Source organism: Tenrec ecaudatus, chromosome 12 (genome assembly GCF_050624435.1).
Source record: "Tenrec ecaudatus isolate mTenEca1 chromosome 12, mTenEca1.hap1, whole genome shotgun sequence".
In the NCBI taxonomy this organism is placed as follows: domain Eukaryota; kingdom Metazoa; phylum Chordata; class Mammalia; order Afrosoricida; family Tenrecidae; genus Tenrec; species Tenrec ecaudatus.
This window is the reverse complement of record NC_134541.1, coordinates 52935273-52953984: the sequence shown is the minus strand read 5'-3', so window position 1 is coordinate 52953984 and position 18712 is coordinate 52935273. Positions and strand designations below refer to the sequence as shown.

At 38.7% G+C, this 18712-nt stretch overlaps 1 protein-coding gene across 4 annotated transcripts in view; it reads right to left on the bottom strand.

The window, feature by feature from the left end:
* The window catches only part of KIZ (kizuna centrosomal protein), a 174980-nt gene that overhangs the window by 23233 nt on the left and 133035 nt on the right, over positions 1-18712 (bottom strand). For all 4 annotated transcript variants that reach the window (XM_075564044.1, XM_075564047.1, XM_075564045.1 and 1 more), the window contains one exon: positions 16710-16869. In XM_075564044.1, the coding sequence (XP_075420159.1) occupies positions 16710-16869 (160 nt within the window). The remainder of the gene's footprint in view (positions 1-16709; positions 16870-18712) is intronic.

Below are 18712 nucleotides of genomic sequence, written 5' to 3'. Positions count from 1 at the left end.
TAAGTTTATATATAAAAAGAGAGAACAGAAAGGTAAGTGTAAAAGGGGCACAGGGAAAAAGCTACTGTATACAAACACTCCAGGGTTGAGGTCCAGGTAGATTGGCAGGGGCCAGACCAAATCCAGGGGTACATATGGTAGCCAACTAAAACGGGGGTGGCGGGAGGAAGGAGGAAAATATGTGTGATGGGGGAATAGGGCACTGCCCCACCCAAGGGGAGGGTATTGTTTGTGTCTCCACAGGGAAAGAGGGACCAGATATAAAGCCAGTGCCAGATGAATGCAGTGTGCCGGCAAGGAGTGGGGAGCCAGAGGAGTGGCCTGAGGGCTCAGCCCCCATACAAGCTACGTGGACAACTGCCCCTCACCCCAGAAGAATTTACTTGAGAGGACGGCACTGAAGCTGCAGCTAGGGGAGAGGGGCATGTTCGATCAGAGCAAATGGGACCAAAGAAGGGGGAGGAAGAGAGAGTGGAGCACATCCTGGCCCATTAGACCTGGAGGACGATATCCCCGCTCTGAACAGCCAATGGACAGAGTGGACAATATGGCTGATCCTACTATGAGCACACCATCCCTTGATGGCCCAGGGCCGTAAGGGGGACAACACTGGAGACTCAGGGCCTGGACTGGCCCAGACTGACCCTGTGACACTGAGGCAAACCACTAAAAGCATGCGACACAGCAACCGTGGGAGCAGAGCAGGGAGCCCCTGAGGGAGTACAAAGGACGGACTCTGGGGCCAAAGCATGGTACCCCATTGGACCTGACTTAAGGACATGCCTAGAGATCAAAAATCAGATCCTGATCTATTTACAGGTTTTTCTTTCTTTAAAAATTTTTTTCTTTTAATTAATTTATTCTTCTATGGGAAATTGTGTTCTCACTCATCGTCTATCTTGCTATGACTTGATTTCCGGTGCACATTATAATCTCTACAGATCTATTTAGATAAGATAGACTAGATGAATAGTCTGGAGTAGAAAACAATGGGACCAATGATTCCAGGGGGGACACGGGAGAGGGGGAGGAGGGGGCAAGGAGGTGGTGCTGACCAACCCAGGGACAGGGGAATAATAAGTGATCCAAAATCAGTAGCAAGGAGGGTGTGAGTGGCCTGGTAGGGATTCAGCAAGGGCAAGGTAACTGAGAGAAATTACTGAAACCTAAATGAAGGCTGAGCATGATAGTGGGAAAAGAGGAAAGTAAAAGGAAATAGAGGAAAGAACTAGGTGACAAAGGGTATTTATAGAGGCCTAAAGACTGGAATGTACATATGTAATTATATTTATATGAGTGTGGGGAAACAGATCTATGTGCATATATTTATAGGTTTAGTATTAAGGCTGCATATGGACATTGGGCCTCCACTCAAGCACTTACGCAATGCAAGAACATTTTGTTCTATTAAATTGGCATTCCAGGATGCACACCTGCCCAACACGATTGCTGAAGAAAAATGTGTGCATAAGCAAATGTGGTGAAGAAAGCTGACAGTGCCTAGCTATTAAAAGATACAGCGTCTGGGGTTTTAAAGGCTCGAAGATAAACAAGTGGCCATCTAGTTCAGAAGCAACTAAAGCCTACATGGAAGAAACACACCAGCCTGTGTGACCACAGGCTGTTGAAGGGATCAGGTACCAAGGATCAAGGAACAAAAAAGCATATCATTGAAAATGTGGGTGAGTGCAGATTGGAGACTCAAAGCCCATTGGTAGCCAATGGTACACCCCCTTACTGAAGGGCTGTGGGGAGGGGATGAGCCAGTCAGGGTTCAGGGTAGAAACGATGAAACATGTAACTTTCCTCTAGTTCTAAAATGATTCCTGCCCCCCACTATCATGATTCCAATTCTATCTTACAAATCTGGCTAGACCAGAGGATGTACATAGGTACAGATGGCAACTGGAAACACAGGGAATCCAGGACAGATGACTCCTTCAGGACCAATGGTGAGTGGCGGTGCCTGAAAGGTGGAGGGAATATGGGATAGAAAGGGGGAACTGATTACAAGAATCTACATATAGCCTCCTCCCTGGGGGATGGACAGCAGAGAAGAAGGCGGGGGGAGATGTCCGACAGTGTAATATATGACAAAATAATAATAATTTATGAATGATGAAGGGTTCATGAGGTAGTGGGGAGTGGGGAGGAAGGGAGAAAACGAGCAGCAGATATTAAGGGCTCAAGTAGAAGGCAAATGTTTGAGAATGATGATGGCAACAAATGTACATATGTTCCTGACACAACGGAGCTATGTATGGATTGTGATAAGAATTGTACAAGCTCCCAATATAATGATTTTTAAAATTATTTATTAATTGGGATTTAATACATATATCATATCATTCCATAGTTCAATCACATCAAGTAGAATTGTACAATTGTTACCACAATCAGTCCAAACATTTTTTTTCCTACATGGATTCCTTGACATCATATCCTTTTTATCCCACCACCACCATTGTACCTCCCTTCTCCCCAAACCCTTATTCTATTTGCTGTCCCTATAGGTCCAGCAATCCTGGGTTTCATATACGGAAAAACAGAAAAGCATATAACACAACTTCAAAAGAGTGACCTCCAATAATATAACACTTCTGAGATACATTGTAATATGTACAAAGAAAAATGAAAACAATACAAACCAAAAATACAGAAAATTTTGGAAACCTAATCAGGGATGCCTTCTTGATGTAAAGTTGCTTCTTCATATAAATTTCTTTCTTTTTTAAAAACAGTTCTTTCTTGTACATAGACGAGTGCCACTAATGTGCTTTCTAGACAACTCAACCTAACGCACAAAGCTATGTTATTTCCATATCTCATGTATTTTACATTTTTTGAGGATCTAGGATCTGCAATTGGGATGGGTGTTTTCCTTTCCAAGCTGTTCTGAGCCAGTTATCTGGAGGTCTCAGAGAGATGGCTCATCTCTCTATTCCAGTTCAATCAGAATCTACTCCTGCTTCCCATTCATGGCTTCTCTCTGGCATTTGATTCTTAAACCTATGGCCCTGCTCCACATAGAAAGTCAATGAAGCAGCCTCGACAATTTTTGCATGAGATGCAGCTGTCCTGATGAGAGTAATAGAACTGAAGACTTCTGGACACGTTGTCCATCCCCTGCCTCCAAAGGTTCAATGGCAAAGTGAAGTTAAAATGTAAAAAGTGCATTAATTTGAGAAAGTGTTTGACAACGGTGTACCAGAAGTAGGATCATTCTCCCATGGCATGTGTCATACCATTAAACTGCAACCAAACTTGATGTAGCTAATTCCATTCCAATTCATAGCAACCAAATAAGACAGAATAAAACAGCCTCAAAAGATTTCCAGAGATGTAATCTCTGTGTCTAATCTTTACAGCCTTGGAAACCCTATGGGGAAGATGTGTTGTATCTTGTAGGGGCAGCATGCGTTTACATTGCCTTCCTGGCAAAGGGTTTTAGTCTTCAGGGGCAAACAGCCACACTTTCTCCTGGAGTGGCTGGAAGGCTCTCAACAGCCACATTCTGGTTAGCAACTGAGCATTCACCACTGCACCCTCTGGGGCCCTGTCATCCTCCAGACAGACTCTAGACAGACGAGCTGCACAAAGACACCTTCGAAGGGCTGGGATGGTTCAAGTAGGAAAATCAATATGAAACCATGTTGAATAACGGGAGGTGGAAAAGATGATACTGAAGAGAGGAAAAAGAAAAGCCTTAACTTCTTTCATTCTCTTTTATATGAAAATGTACAGTTACTTAAATACTGCTTACTACTTCCAATTTAAAAAAGTAAATATTTGATTAACAAGTGTTTTTAATTGCCCATAACAAGAGATATAAACATAGAATTCACTGGCCTCTAAGGGGCATCTCTTTAGCAGAGAATCTCATCCGCCCACTGTTTTCAAAGAAATCCATAATGAAAAAATGAAGAGCTGAGTCTGGAAAAGGAAGAACACCAAGAGATGCAAACAATACTCACAGCAAACTGACCTTGAACAAAAAAGAACTGGACATCTTTAAGTAAGGAAAGGTAACAACTATTCTTAGATGAACCATGTTGAGTCTTAAAATTAAATATATTTGAAAAATATTTTCTGTCTAATGGGTCTCCCTCAGTGTATTTTGACACTCATGTTTTCATGTATATATTACTAGATATGTTGCTGATGTAGCAAACCCAATTTTGTAAATAAAACAAAAGTGTTAAGCTAATCTACCTTAATGAATGTATAAGAAAAATATCACTTAAAATCCAAAAATAATTTGTCCAAAAATCTCCTCAAATGAAGGTGAGAAAATAGAAAACTGTTCCAGGGAAGAAAAATGAGGCTTTCTACTCCCATGAAGATTCAGTCTGAGAAACCCACGGGAGCAGATCTATTCTCTACGATGGGGTTGCTATGAATTGGGAAGGACTCTGTGGCAGTGAGTGCTAGTGAGAGGTTATTTCACAATTCTGAAAATGCAGAAAATGCTTAGGTTTTTTTTTTAAGGTCATAAGTCTAGGTTCGTGGAATGTACCAGGTCAGATGTGTCACAAGAAGCCCTATTTGAAACTCTTCCAAACTGTCTGCAATAAATTCTTCTCCACCATTAATCCAAGTATAAATTTACTGCAAACTTTTTTTCCCCCACAGAGAAGGTTTCGGCACAGAGCAGAGAAACTGCTCCTTCACGTGGGTTGCCTGGGGCTGCTTCAGGAAAAATCAGTCTTAATTTTCATAGAGAAATTTAATATTTAAAACTGAAAATAAATGTAAGACTTGTGACTGACTTAAACAGAAAAAGCCTTACTGGCATTGTTTTTTAGGTAAAGTTATAATAGCCGTGATTACTCTTAACACTGTCATTATGGAATTTAAATGTTCAATTCTGAAAGCCCTAGAACTTTTAACTTTTCAAAGTTTGACCACTTGATGAGGAAGTTCTAGCTTACTGGCAAAATTACATTTTTCTTAAAGCAGTATTTTTAGCAGTCTGTATTCAACAAATTATATAGTGAGATGAATAAACATAATAGCATTAATAACGCTATTATAATTATCAACATCTATAGAAGGGTCAGGTACAATCACTACATAAGGTCAATTGGAGCCTAGACATTTAAAATATAAGAAACCCTTCCTTTTTATAGCAGTAAAATGGCTTGGATAATGTGTAAGGACTACCACAACCTCTTCCCTCCCCACAAATTCATTTCCACTCAAAGCTTCAGAAGGTGGCCATATTTGGAAATAAGGTCTCTGCAGATGTAATTGGTTCAAGATCTCAAGATGCAATCCCCTTGGATTTTGGGTGGGCCTTGAATCCAGGAACTAGAGTCTTTATATGTTGAGGAGAGGGCACAGAGAAGGCCACGGGAAGATGGAAGCAGAGGTTGGGGTTATGCTGCTCTCTATCAACTAAGGAAGATCAGAAGTCAGCAGAAGCTAGAAGAGGCATGGAAGAAAGCAAATGAATATGGCCCTACTGACATTTTAATTTTAGACTTCTGCCCTCCAGAGCTGGGAGAAAATTAATTTTCTGTTGTTTGAAGCCACCCAATATATGGTGTTTTGTTGCGGCAATCCTAGAAAGTTATACATTCCTTTCACCTTTGATTTTATGGAAATAGCTAAAAGCTAAGCTCTTTCTCTCAACTTGAGACTGCTGTGTGGAATGAAGGTGCTTTACACCATGGCCTACAGGGGTTCTTTTAGGTTTCAGTCTCTATCTGCTCAGTGGTTTCCTAGCTTGGGAGTGCCATGGGACCTATCCAGACACACCAATGCCCGGGTCCCATCTCCCGGCATCTGAAGCAAGTGATGGAGGCTGTGGCTCTGGCCTAAGTATACTTTTTTTTCAAAATTAAAAAAATATTGTAAATAAGAACCATCAACTTCATATTCTAATCAACACCCCCAAATGTGTCTTTCATCCATTCCTTGATTTATCTTCTCCCTCTTATTGATTGCTATCATCTGTTACATCAAATCAACACCCTTCATCTGTATTCTAGTCCATTACTTTCTCTCCCCTCCATTGCCCTTCTGCCCCTGGCAGTCTCCAAAGTCGGTTGCTATGAAAATCTTTCTCCTATAATTTAAATATATTTTTTCATTTACAATTGTGGTCTAATTAGTACTTGTATCTTTGTGATTAAATAATCTCACTCAGCATGATATTCTCCAGGTTCATCCATGTCATGAAGGGTTTTGTTTTTGGTTCCATCATTTCTTATTTATCCAATGCATAGTATGCCAATGTGTGTGTGTACCAGAGTTTATTTATGCATCCTACTAATGGGATTTAGGCCATTTCCATTTTCTTATTATTGTGAACAGTGCTTTACTGAATATGGGTGTGTATGTATCTGGTCAAGTTATGCCTCTTACTTTTTTAGGATAGATACCCAGCAGAGGTATTACTGAGTCATATGGACTTTCTATTCTGTTGCTTGAGATGGTACCCTATCACTTTCCAGAGTAGTTGTATATATTTACAGTTCGACTAACAGGTTATGAGGGCTCCAATCTCTCTGCAGCCTCTTCAATAATTAAAATAATTTTTTATTCAACTTGGTTGTCAATGCAGGTACAAGGTGGTATCTCATTGCTGTTTTGATTTGCATCTCTCAGATGGCTTGTGACCATGAGTTCTTCACACGTTTATTGGCCATTTGGATGGCATCTATGGTAAACTGTCTGTGCATGTCTTTTGCCCACTTTTTAATTGGGCTGTTTATTTATTTTTTCTTATTTGAGGTGCTGCAGTTTTCTATAGTGTTTAGAATTACCATATATACTCATGTATAAGTCACATTTTTCAGAATATTTTTTTGGGGGGGGGCATTTTCCATGAACACAACTTATATTTATTTTGTTTTTTCTTTTTCTCTGTTTAATCATTTTATTGGGGGGTTTCAGCACATTTTAAATGCAGTTTTTGTGGTAAAACTAGGTGCCTTGGCTGATATTCGGGTCGGCTTATACTTGAGTATATATGGTAGTCCCTCTTCTAGTGTGCTATTATTACAAATTCTTTCCCATTCCGTGGTTTCACTATTTAATCTTTTGAGTCTTTAAAAATAGTTTTATTGACATATAATTCCCATATCATACAATTAATAGTTCTATTTATCATATTTAAAGAGTTGTACAATCATCACCACATTCAATCTCAAGAAGTTTTTTCTTTCTTGTACTCATTGTTAGCTCTCCATTTCCCCTCAAGCTTCCCTGCAAAGCCCCAAGATAATTATTATCCAGTTATTCTCTACAGATTTACCTATCCTGGATTTCATGTGCAGGAAATCATATAAAACAAACAAAAGAAAAAAAGCAAAAAAACAATAACAGAGAAAGCCCTTAATTGAAAAGAAAGGAGAAAATATTAAAACCAAAAACAACTTAAAAATAGGCCAAAAGGGAGATAAGATGATAAGGTGTTACATTTTGTCATTTGAAAAATCTTCTGACAAACATAAATTCCTTATTTTTAGTCATCACTGTATTTGATAGTAATCTATGCGCTAGGACCCTCAACTTTGTCCTAATTTTCTCATTGGTGGTCACTGTAGCTCTGGGATTTACAGCTAGGTCTCTGATGAATCTGGGCTCATTTTTGTACAAGGGGTGGGGCATACTCCCTGTTCCTTTTTGGAGGCATCATTTTTTGAAGAGACTGTCTCTTTCCATTTAATGATCTCTGGCTCTTTGTTAAAGATCAGTTGTGTGTAAGTTGATGAATTTATTTCTGGGTACTCTATTCTATTCTACTGGTCTATGTATCTAACATCATAGCAGTACAGGCTGTTTTAACCACTGTGGTTGTGTAATAGGTTTTGAGGTTGGGACGGGATTAAGTGTCCTACTTTGTTCTTCTTTTTGAGTCGTTCTTACTTATCCTGGGCTTCTTTCCTTTCCATTTAAATTGGTAGTTCATTTTTCCATGTCTTTAAATAATGAAGTTGTGATCCAGGTTAGAATTGTGTTGTATTCCGAGTAGATTTCAAAATTGCACATAGATCCCACTGCACAGACACTGTGGAAAATTGCCCTAGGCACGCATGAGTTCAGTTCTCTGAACACCGGAAGTATCCAACCAAGAGCACTCTTCCAAAGGGCATCCCCTCCCCCCCCACACATGTCCACACAATTAAAAACATCACCCTCTGCAATGCAGCGAGTGAGAATAGTTTGATACAGACGACAACAGCAGGCAGCAGGCCTACGGGTCAGGTCTCAGCACCTGATCCTTGTCACAGAGACAAACCCTAACGGACACTTCAGCAGCACAGGGTGGTTCACTCGCTTTTGTATGGAGTAGGGGTGAAGGCAGGAAACAACATTAGGGACTTTATTCTCTTTTATGACAGGTGAAGCACATTATATATAGTACATTCAGTACTGGAGGTGTTAGGCCATCATACTTAGACAATCTGGTAATCACAGAATACTCTCAGGGTAAATGATAACTTAGTCTTTGTGTATTTCCAGCTCTTTTCCAATTTGATGTAAAATTGAAGCATTAATGTTTTGGAAACACTGCCCATACCCCAAGTGGCACCCATCAAATCCATGCTGACCTCCCAGAAAGCTCCTAAATGGAAGTAGTTTAGTATGACCTTGAATATTTCAGCTTGCCAAAGAATATCAATAAGAAATGGCATAGTCAAACAACCACTTTCAGCACAACTTGACCAAGAGAATTGGTGTCAAAAGAATGAGAGGCTGAATAGACATTCTTAGAGGATTAATCCTCTTGAAATAAAAGCTGAGATTCCTTTTCACATGGAGCTTAAGGGGGTGAGTTTTGCCAGGATGGGCACGTGGGATGGGGAAAAAGTACCAGTAGAATGAATGGCTGAAAGGGATAGTTTTCTGCCTTGAATCAAATCCATTTTCATTCATTTTGACAGACGAGGTGCTTACCCTGTGCCAGATGCCATCTCAGGGACCAGGTTTTTATAAAATTTAGCATAAACTGTATCATTTGCTACAACTGCAACTTATTTAGCATTGAAAGTCAAATTTGGTGTGAACACAAGGGAAATTGCCAATGATTACTATTAATGACCACATATTAAAAATATCACTTTCTGTAACGCATTGAGTGGGAGTAATTTGAAACAGAGAACAGGAGGGTGCAGACCCTGTGGGTCAGTGAGAGACTTCAATGGGGAGGATATTAAGTAATTCAAAGGGAGAATTTCTCTGATAATCGAGATAAGTACCACTTTAATTCTATCCTAAGTATCTCATGGAAACACTGACCTGAATATCCTACTACCTGCATAAGTTCTCCAAGTCCCAGATGTATTCAGGGCACACTTTTGGTACAATGCACATTCTTGCAAGCTGCCTCCCTCTATAGGCCTAACACAAAAGAAACGCAAGATTCAATTTTATATATTATTGATCTCAAGAGATATCTTGCTGGGTTCATCTTTTGTCATGTTATACATTAGTAATAATTACTTGATTCAGACTTCCTGATGCAGTTATCTTTTTGTAAAGTAAGAGAGACGGAGTAGTACAATCCTGAAGCATGGCTTCAATTCTAGTTCTACTGCGCTAGTTGTATAGCTTTGAGCATTCACTTAACCTTTTCAAGTGTTTGTTTGCCTATCTATACGAAGAGTTACTTTTAATCACCCTACAGGGATATCAGGAAGAGTAGAGACGATGGAGGCTCAGTGAAGGTGAGAACCCAGTCTTTTGCTGTCCTTGATATTTTCAGATTCTGCTCAAGTATGATAGTGCCATACATGCAAATGATATATTACACACTGTATTTGTGTATAAAACATAGACAACAAAACAAATCTCTAATTTCTACCTGGACTCTTAAAAGAACTGCAAAGCACAATAATAAAAGGGCTAGACTGTGATAAAAACAGATCATATAGGCTTCAGAAATAACTTATTCTGGGTACATATAAGGGTATATGTACTAGAAGGTTTCTAGTAAATCTTAGCACAGTTTATGGAAGCTAGAATTTTGAAACTCATACATAGCTACCCATAATGATTAACAAAGCAGATGTCTTTATAATTATAGCAAACTCTTCAGGGATAAGTCCTTCTACCAAGGAAATGTATGCTTTGGGGTATAACCAAATAAGAAAGGAAAATACAGATATGAGAATGTTGGCACATTTAATTCCACTGGGATGGAGTGAGCATCATGCTTTTTTTTCTTTTTAGCATTCTAAGAAATGCCAGAGTTCCCAGAAGAAGACTCTTCTTGTCTTCCAAATTCCTCTAGAACAGGCTCCTGACGTAGTTCGCCCTCCAAGCGCAGGCTCATAGTTAGAAAACATTCATCTAGGTTTTGCTTAAATGACATGCTAAAAAGTTCTTCCATTACTGGGCTGTGAATTCCTCCTTCCCTATGACACTCACCAAAAGGATTTTTTTGGACTGCACTCTACAGTGATGCTCAATGAATGTTCTTCATTAAACATATTAAAAAAAACTCTACCTTTGAGTTGATGCTGACTCATAGTGACCCTGTAAGGCAGGGTCAAACTGCTCCTGCGGGTTTCCGAGACTGTGACTCTGCAGGAGCAGAATGCCGCATCTTTCCTTCTATGGAGAAACCTGGTGGTTTTGAACTGCTGAACTGTGGTTCAAACTGCTGCCCAGTCAAATGTATAACCATGGTGCCATATCTTTTGCACGCTTCTCAAGTGACCACTATCCCCAGAACCTTCTTCATTTGGAAATTGGTATGATTTCAGATCTTCCCATCCATTTTGCCTATTGTTCTGTGCCTGCTCCAGGATCTGCCCTTGACTACTTTCTTGACTACTTGACATTTCCCTTTTGAAATGGCTTTAAAAAGTAAGACAAAAAGAAGGATCTCACACTGAAGAGTGCGGTTGGACTGCTAGAAGTTAATACTGGAACTTTCAAAGTCATCATTTGAGGAACAGCTTTAACAAGTAACTTTGAATCATAAAATTTTGGAACAGTTATACTCTGATGACACTAACGTGTCATATGAAGGAATATCACTGCAAAGCAAAACGCCAATGCGTGCCATCCTATCCTGGCTAAAATGGCACTGATAAAACAAACACGTGGGCACAACAAACGCTGGCAACGATGCGAGGAGATGAGAACCTTATACATTGCTGGCTGATGATCAAATGAAACAAGCAGTATGGGCAAACAGAAACAGAACTACCATATGATCCAGCAATCCTAGTCACAGGCATGCAACCTACAGACCTGAAATATCAACAATTAAATGAACATCCATATGTACACCTATGGTTATTGTGTCTTTCTTCCTTTTTGTTTCTTTATAATAGCAAAAAATTTAAAACAGCCAAAGTGCTCATCAATGAATGAACAGATAAGCAAATTGTAGTTTCATATACAATGGAATTCGTACACATAGAGTACAGAGAAAACATGTCTCTACTAAATTGGTTTTAAAAGGTATTTTAAATATTTCATAATATAACATTCTTCACATAATAGTAATTCTGTTGGCTGCTTATAGGAAGGATTCCATATTCAAACAGATAAGTTATTTGAACCAGATAAGTTATTTGAACCTCTAGCTTCACATTTTTAATCTGTGCATGTATTGGAAGTCTTCTAAAAGTCTTCAACAAGCTCTTGTATACTGTGCATACTGTAGAGGGTGAAAGAGATATTAGAAGCTTTGGGCACAAATATGTGCATACACATTTTGGCATCTGCGTTTATCAGTCCACTGTTATTTGTGAACTGGTACATCCAGGGGAGAGTGATGCTCTGTACCATTCTCACCCATGAGGATGCAGGGGTGATGCCACAAAGGAATGCCTGGGCAGATATATGAGCTTTGACTCTCCTGGACTCACTTTGTCAGGCTTTTGGGATTTTTCTCTTTTGGGGAGGTTTCTTCATGTTCACAGTGCTGATTAGAACTTCCAAGAGTATCACCAATCTTTCCTCAGGATTCCTCCTTGATAAGGTAAACACCCTTCTGGGTTCAAACCACCAACTGGCTTTAAATTGTAACTTTCATCCATTAACTAATGGTATTATAGGGTATCACTATTTTATGAGTGCTTACATAGTGGGTTACATGTTGGATCGCTAATTGTAAGACCAATGATTCAGATCCACCCAGCCCTCCAAGGGTGAACGCTGGGAGTGTTTGCTTACGTACAGCGTAACAGCCTCGGGAACCCTAGGCAGTAGTACTACTCTGTTTGACAGGGAGGCTATGAGTCATAACCGACTCCCTGGCAGTGATTTAGTGTATCAGGAAGGGCAGTGGGAAAGTAAGACAGAGAAGGAAATTCCTACTACCATCGAGTGGATTCCGATTCAGAGGCACCGTGGAGTAACTGAAGCTTAATACTAACAGAACTCTGGGAGTCATTAAAAACACACACACTTCTGATTATACTTTGAGACAGAGCTGGGAATAATGCTGTTGAAATAAACTTATTGGCAGTGGGTTTTAGAGCAGCATAGTATAAGGGTAAGTAAAAGGTATTGCTATTAGGATTCAAGTTCATACACACGAGGTTCTTCCAAAAAGACTGCTTAAACATGTATCTGTGATTAGTAGATGGCTTTAGCGGACCAGTCCTCTCAGTAATGTACTTGTCTTAGTTTCATTAGGATGCCTTCCCCCAAAGGTCTAATGAAAACAGCAGCTTAATCTAAGGGGATCTGCTGGGCTACTTAAACTCAAGACAGAGAGGTCACCTCAACAAAGTTAAGGTGATTGTGATTTTGGCATTCGACAGTGGTAATATTGGCAGATTTTCTCTAAGAACTCAGGATGATCTCAAGGGTTTATTATAGAGAATTTTTAAGAAATTAAAAACTGCACTGATGAGAAAAAGGGCAAAAAGTTTCATGGAGGAATTTTCTTCTATTCAGACCATGCACCTGCTCATTTTTCATGGGTAGCAAGGGCTGGTCTACAAGACTTTTGTTGGGAAAAGTGACTGCATGTACCTAAAGTCCCTTCAAAATTACATCTGTTCCTAATACTAAACTGCAACAACAGAACATTTAGTAGGAATATGATTTGAGTCCCTAGAGGATGCTAAAACGGTTGTTTTGATGTGATGTGGTATCAAACAAAGAGTGCAGAGTTCTTCAGGGAAGGCTACAGATGGAAACACCACATTCAGAAGTGTACAGACCTAGATGAAGACATGCCTAGAAAGAACAGCTTCACATTTCAATATTTTAACAACGGGTTCTAAGATTTTATAGCAAATTTTTTTACTTACCTTCATCCTTGTGCTCCCAAGCAGCTAAGGCAACTCAGGCAAGGTAAGGAGTTTACAGCATCACAGACTAGAGTTCTGGAGTCCACATACCGTTGCAGGGCCTCATGTGAGGATTTTTCCTTCTTTCAGACTTTCTCCCCATTCTCCTACCCCACTTATTGTATTTTTTCTCTATGAGATTTCTTTTTAACTAGATACCACTGGTGTGGAAATGTTGTGGATTTTGTGAGGGAAGGGCAGGTGAAATCATTAGCACTAATCTTCACATGAATATTACAGCTACTATGTATTGGTATGTCCACAAACATAATCTCATTTAAGTTTGAAGACAATCACTTCAGGTATTGTGCTAACAGAAGGAAAATAGAGGCACAGAGAAATAAAGAAATCGAGCAGGGTATGAAACGCTGGCACTGGCAAAGCCAGAGTCAACTGCTATATCTACTCAGCCCCCAGCCTCGCCTTGACATATTTTAGAAGAAATTCAGTTCATACAAACAAAACAAGCAAGTGTCCACAAAGAGGAAATTCTCAACAAAAAGCATTACAAAGGGCGAGCGAGAGACTCCCTTGTAAATCAAACGATAGATCCACTGAGCCCTACCAAAAACCAATCTCCAAGTAATTATGCCAAAAGACATAAAAATCTAATAGAGATGATGATTAAGAATTTAGAGATCAAAGGAGCTGCAATAACAGATACAACCATATGTAAGCTGAGCTAGGGTGCTGAAGGCACCCAGATAGCAAATTCATGGGAGGTCGGGGGATGGGAGCAAAGAAGGAAAGGAGGTGGAATGGCAATTCGAGAGGACAATGCCCTAAGACAGTAAATGGTTTTGAACATTTTCCCATTTCCCCAGTTAACTTACATGTCTAACACTATGGCCTGCTCAGATTAGGAACAATGCATTTTTAAATGCAAATTACTAAAGCATCAATGGCAGGTTATAAAATTACAAATTCTTATAAAGTTGTTGATCTAAAATGTAAACCCTTCCCCACTTTTCAATAACGTATATTATAAAAAAAGAACCAGATATTTACAAATGTCAGTTGCTAAAGACATTGTGTGAAAACATTATGTGGAATGATAGTTGAGAAAATTTCATAAAACTGAAATAATAAAATAAAGGTTCTGCTGCTGCCCAAAAACATAATTTAAAAAAATGTTGACGCCATGTCACTCTTAAGGCCAATGTGTCTCTTCAAGAGAGGAACAATTAACCCCCCCCCCAGTACTCTTCTTTTAGAAACAAAGTCTAAGAGAAAATGACATTTGTATTAATTTTAGGGATTTGCATATCCTCCCACTATGGGATAAGCATAAAAAAATCGTGCAAAGAGAAGTAAGAATGGGCAACTAGGTCATTCCCCGTTTCTCCTTGGTAAGATTTTCATAATTTTAATGGTAATAAATTTTGAGACATCTACATTTAATCATAAATGAAAGGAAAAAACATATAAACAACTTGTTGATTCTCTGCAACTTGGGCTCATCTACACTTCTCCTATTAATAGAAATAATGAAAAGGGGATATTACCAGAATTTTCTCAAAATAAAGAATAAAAAACACAAACAAAAAAAGAATTAAAAAAACTAAAAATATTACTAGGACAGCTTTAAAAGAAACCTCTGTATTTGTGAACAAAATGCTATCTGATGCATAATATATAGAATAATTGTCCTATTAAAACCCCACTTTTCAAACCCAGGGTTAATCACAGAAACATGAGAAAGAAAAACTAATCATCATGCCATGAAGCGCAATGTTTGTTTGTTTTTTAAAAAGATGTTTTCTGCTTATAGATACCTCAGACGTACATTCACGCATGCTTCAGAACCCCAACATATGATGTAGTCACATGTGTAAATATTTAAAGTCAGATCCTTGAATATATAATAAATTAATATGCTATTTTTCAAAATAAGACACTAGTAAATTTAGAAGTACAATAAATGGAACTCTGTTCAGAAGACTAATTGCTGCTGCTGATATTCTAAAACTAAAATTAGTAGTGATATAATTTGGGTTCCAGCTAAACAAATCTAGTGCATTTGCTTTCCAGAAATCTAACTAGGACTTGATGAAACCTTAGTGTTAAAATTTTTATTATCAGATAGGCTTCAAAAATGCATGCTTCCTGTCTGGCAACCACCCCTCCCCTCTTACCCCCCACCCCCATGCTGGCTCGAATTCTAATGACATACAATTATTACAGGAAAGAAAAGAATCAAATCAGAAAAATCTGTCGTTTTCCATAGGATGGGAAGCTCCTTATGGAGGATGACTTTTTCACACAGCACAGGAGCCGAAAAGTTGTGTGATGGGGACACTCACATGTGTAAATGCACAATCTAGCTTATGGTAACATAAGCTCACATTTTACCTTAGGATGAATCTTCTGATCCAGCACACAGTAGTTGAATATACTTGCTCATAGTGAGTCCATAAACCACTAACCTAGAATATTTTATGTAATAAGATTCAATCCTGTGGGTGAAACTCGTAGGCAACCCATTTTGCCTGCAATTGGGGTCTTTGTGGCCACACTTTCTCCCTTATTTTGTCTTCGCTGCTGTTTGAACCTCTCACATTTGCAAACTACAATGTAGCTCACAGCTCCACTTCTGGGATCAGCCTTTGTTTCGTTTGAACTCTCTTTTCTTTTTCACTGCCTTCTTTCCCTTGTTCCTGCTTATTGTTTTTCTTGTCTCAAACAATATTGTTCCTAAAAAGCAAACCTATTCTCTATCTGTACTGCATTCGTGCACAGTAATTTAGCCTAACATCTATCAAATTTGGGTGAGATTTAAAACAAGCAAATCTCAAATCCTGCACAGATATATCAGCTTCTGAATATATCCTGAGAAATTCAAAGCTGTCTTAGAAATACCCTTATAGCAGTTTATTGCTTATTTTAACAGGAATGCTAAAATAATCACAATTTCTGGATACTGAAAATTGTTTAATAAATGTTGGAGGTATAAATTCATTGCTTCTTTATAATTTGTTCAAACTCTGACAAGGTCTTATGATAATTTTTTAATGTTTTATCATAAAATGGAACTTATTCATAATTTAAAAATATTCAAAATTCTGAATAAATGCTATTAAGTAATATAAAAACTCTACAATTTTTTATGTAATAATTTTCAGGGATTTACCTTCATCTTTGTGAGATGAAAATTAGCTTCCCTCAAGATAAGTTCTTTTAAGATTTCATAACTTATAAATACCTATTTTATTAGAAGTTCAACAGAATTACAGACTTAAAATTGGTTTCCCATTCCTGCTAGACCCAACAAGGACATACATACTTACTGGAAGGTGGTATAAAAAAAATAACGTATTATATGTATTAAAATCAGAGGGATCCTCCAGAAGGTTTTATTTTATAGGTACACCTTGAAAAGCAGGATGTCACAGTGACTCTGGAAGCACGTATGCTTTGGACAGACACGCTAACAATAGTTACCTTGTTCTCTGGTGCGAACACTGTTGAGCCATAGCTTTGCTTGCTTTATTCCACCATTGTCATTCAGAATAGATGGCAAGCTGCAAGATGATTCATTGCTATGAATAGACGACCTACCCTCACACTCTTCTGTAAGGGCCTTTTTCAATAATGCTGTTGCCTACAGGGTTTCAAAGAAAGCACAAAGAAATAAAAACAAACTGTAACCACATTCCTCTTGGTCTCAAAGACCCAGCCTTCAAACCTAATTTTACGTTAAGCTTTATTTAGAATTTAATTTGCTTCCCTGACATTTATCTGAAATTAAAATGTCTTCACAATAAATTAACATCTGATTATTTCCCAGCATAATTCTTTATAACAATTTACATTAAAAATAATACTATTTTTTTGAGGGAAGATCTTAGGCAATGCAGAAATGTTCTTTCACTTGTGAAGTGTGTACATGAGCTATAACACCCCTCTGAATTGGTTCCCTCTTCATTCTGGGCTGGTCCATTTTCTCTGACACAAGTCAGAATTCCAGACTTGCTCGATTGAGGAAGGATTTACATTTCATTGTATTTCCTTGTTTTGTAAGCATGTAAGATAAAGTTGGTTTGATCTGAGAAACATCTTAAAATATATGATGTGTGGTGTTACCAACTTTCCAAAAGTGACCCCTGAAATGCCCAACATGAGGAAGATCACAGAAAAATTGTAGCTGATGAGGATATACTGAATAAAAGATAACTGATGCGATTGAAATCAAAACCTCAACAAAGATGGTCTGTATTCTATCTCTAAGTCTGCAGCAAGCGTAGGGAAAGTTACTTGCTATACAGCCTAACTGATTTTTTTTTTTTTTCAGCCTAACTGATTTTGAAGAGCCCTAAATTGTCTCAGGAGCTCTGGTGGCAGGCACCGTGTTAAAGTGCCTGACCGCTAACTGAAGGTCAGTGGTTAGAACCCAACACAGAAGAAAGAAATTGCAGTTTGCTTCCATAAAGATGTCCAGCCTTCAGTATCTTAGTGTGAGGCAGTTCTGACTTACAGTGAAGCACTGCCCAGTCCTATATTATCCTCACAATTGCTGTGGCATGTGACTCTATTGTAGCCACTATGTCAATCCCTCTTGCTGAAGGTCGTCTTCTTTTTTGCTGACCTTTACTTTGCCAGGCACAGTGCTCTCTCCTGATGACATAGCCACAGTACATGAGTCAATGTCTTGTCATCGAGGCTTCTAAGAAGCACCATAGCTATACTTCTTCCACACCAAATTTCTTCATACTTCTGGCAGCCCAGGGTACATTTAATACTCTTTACCACCACTGTAATTAAAATGTATCAAGGTTTCTTTAGTCTTTCTTATTCAGTGTCCAACGTTTACATGCACAAGAGGTGAATGAAAATACTGTGGTTTGGAAGCAGTGTTTTGTAGCGGATTTGCACAATCCAAAATATTTTTTATTTCTTGAATGCTGTTCAAAGGCATCAGGGAGTAAAGATGAGGTTTTCTACTTCTATAAAGTTTCAGTTTTAGAAGCACACGGGGGCAGTTCTACCCAGTTCTATAGAGTTACTATGAGTTGGAATTGACTCAATGGCAGTGAGTTGGGGCTTAGTTTGATTCTGAAGAATATCTATGATATGGCAGGTGTATTATGTTCCCTGGGCACCACTTTGCTGTGTGAGTGTGTGTGAGGCAGTACCACTGAGTAGTTTCTGGATAGTAAAACCCAACATCTTTCTTCTAGTATACATTTCCAGAAATGTAGTGGGGTGAGGGAGAGTGGAGGGCACTTGTCTACTATGCAAGTCCAAGGTGGTACCAGGAAAATGATGCAGTGACACATCTGTGACTTAGCCATTGCCCCAGGGCTCATTATCTTGCTATTTATTTTCCTGGGGGTTGTTTGTAGATCCAAGAAAAATGAAATCTTTGGTAAGTTCACTTTTTTGTCCACTTATCATGATATTGCCTATTAATACAGTTTTGTTTTATGTTGAGGTGCAATTCATAC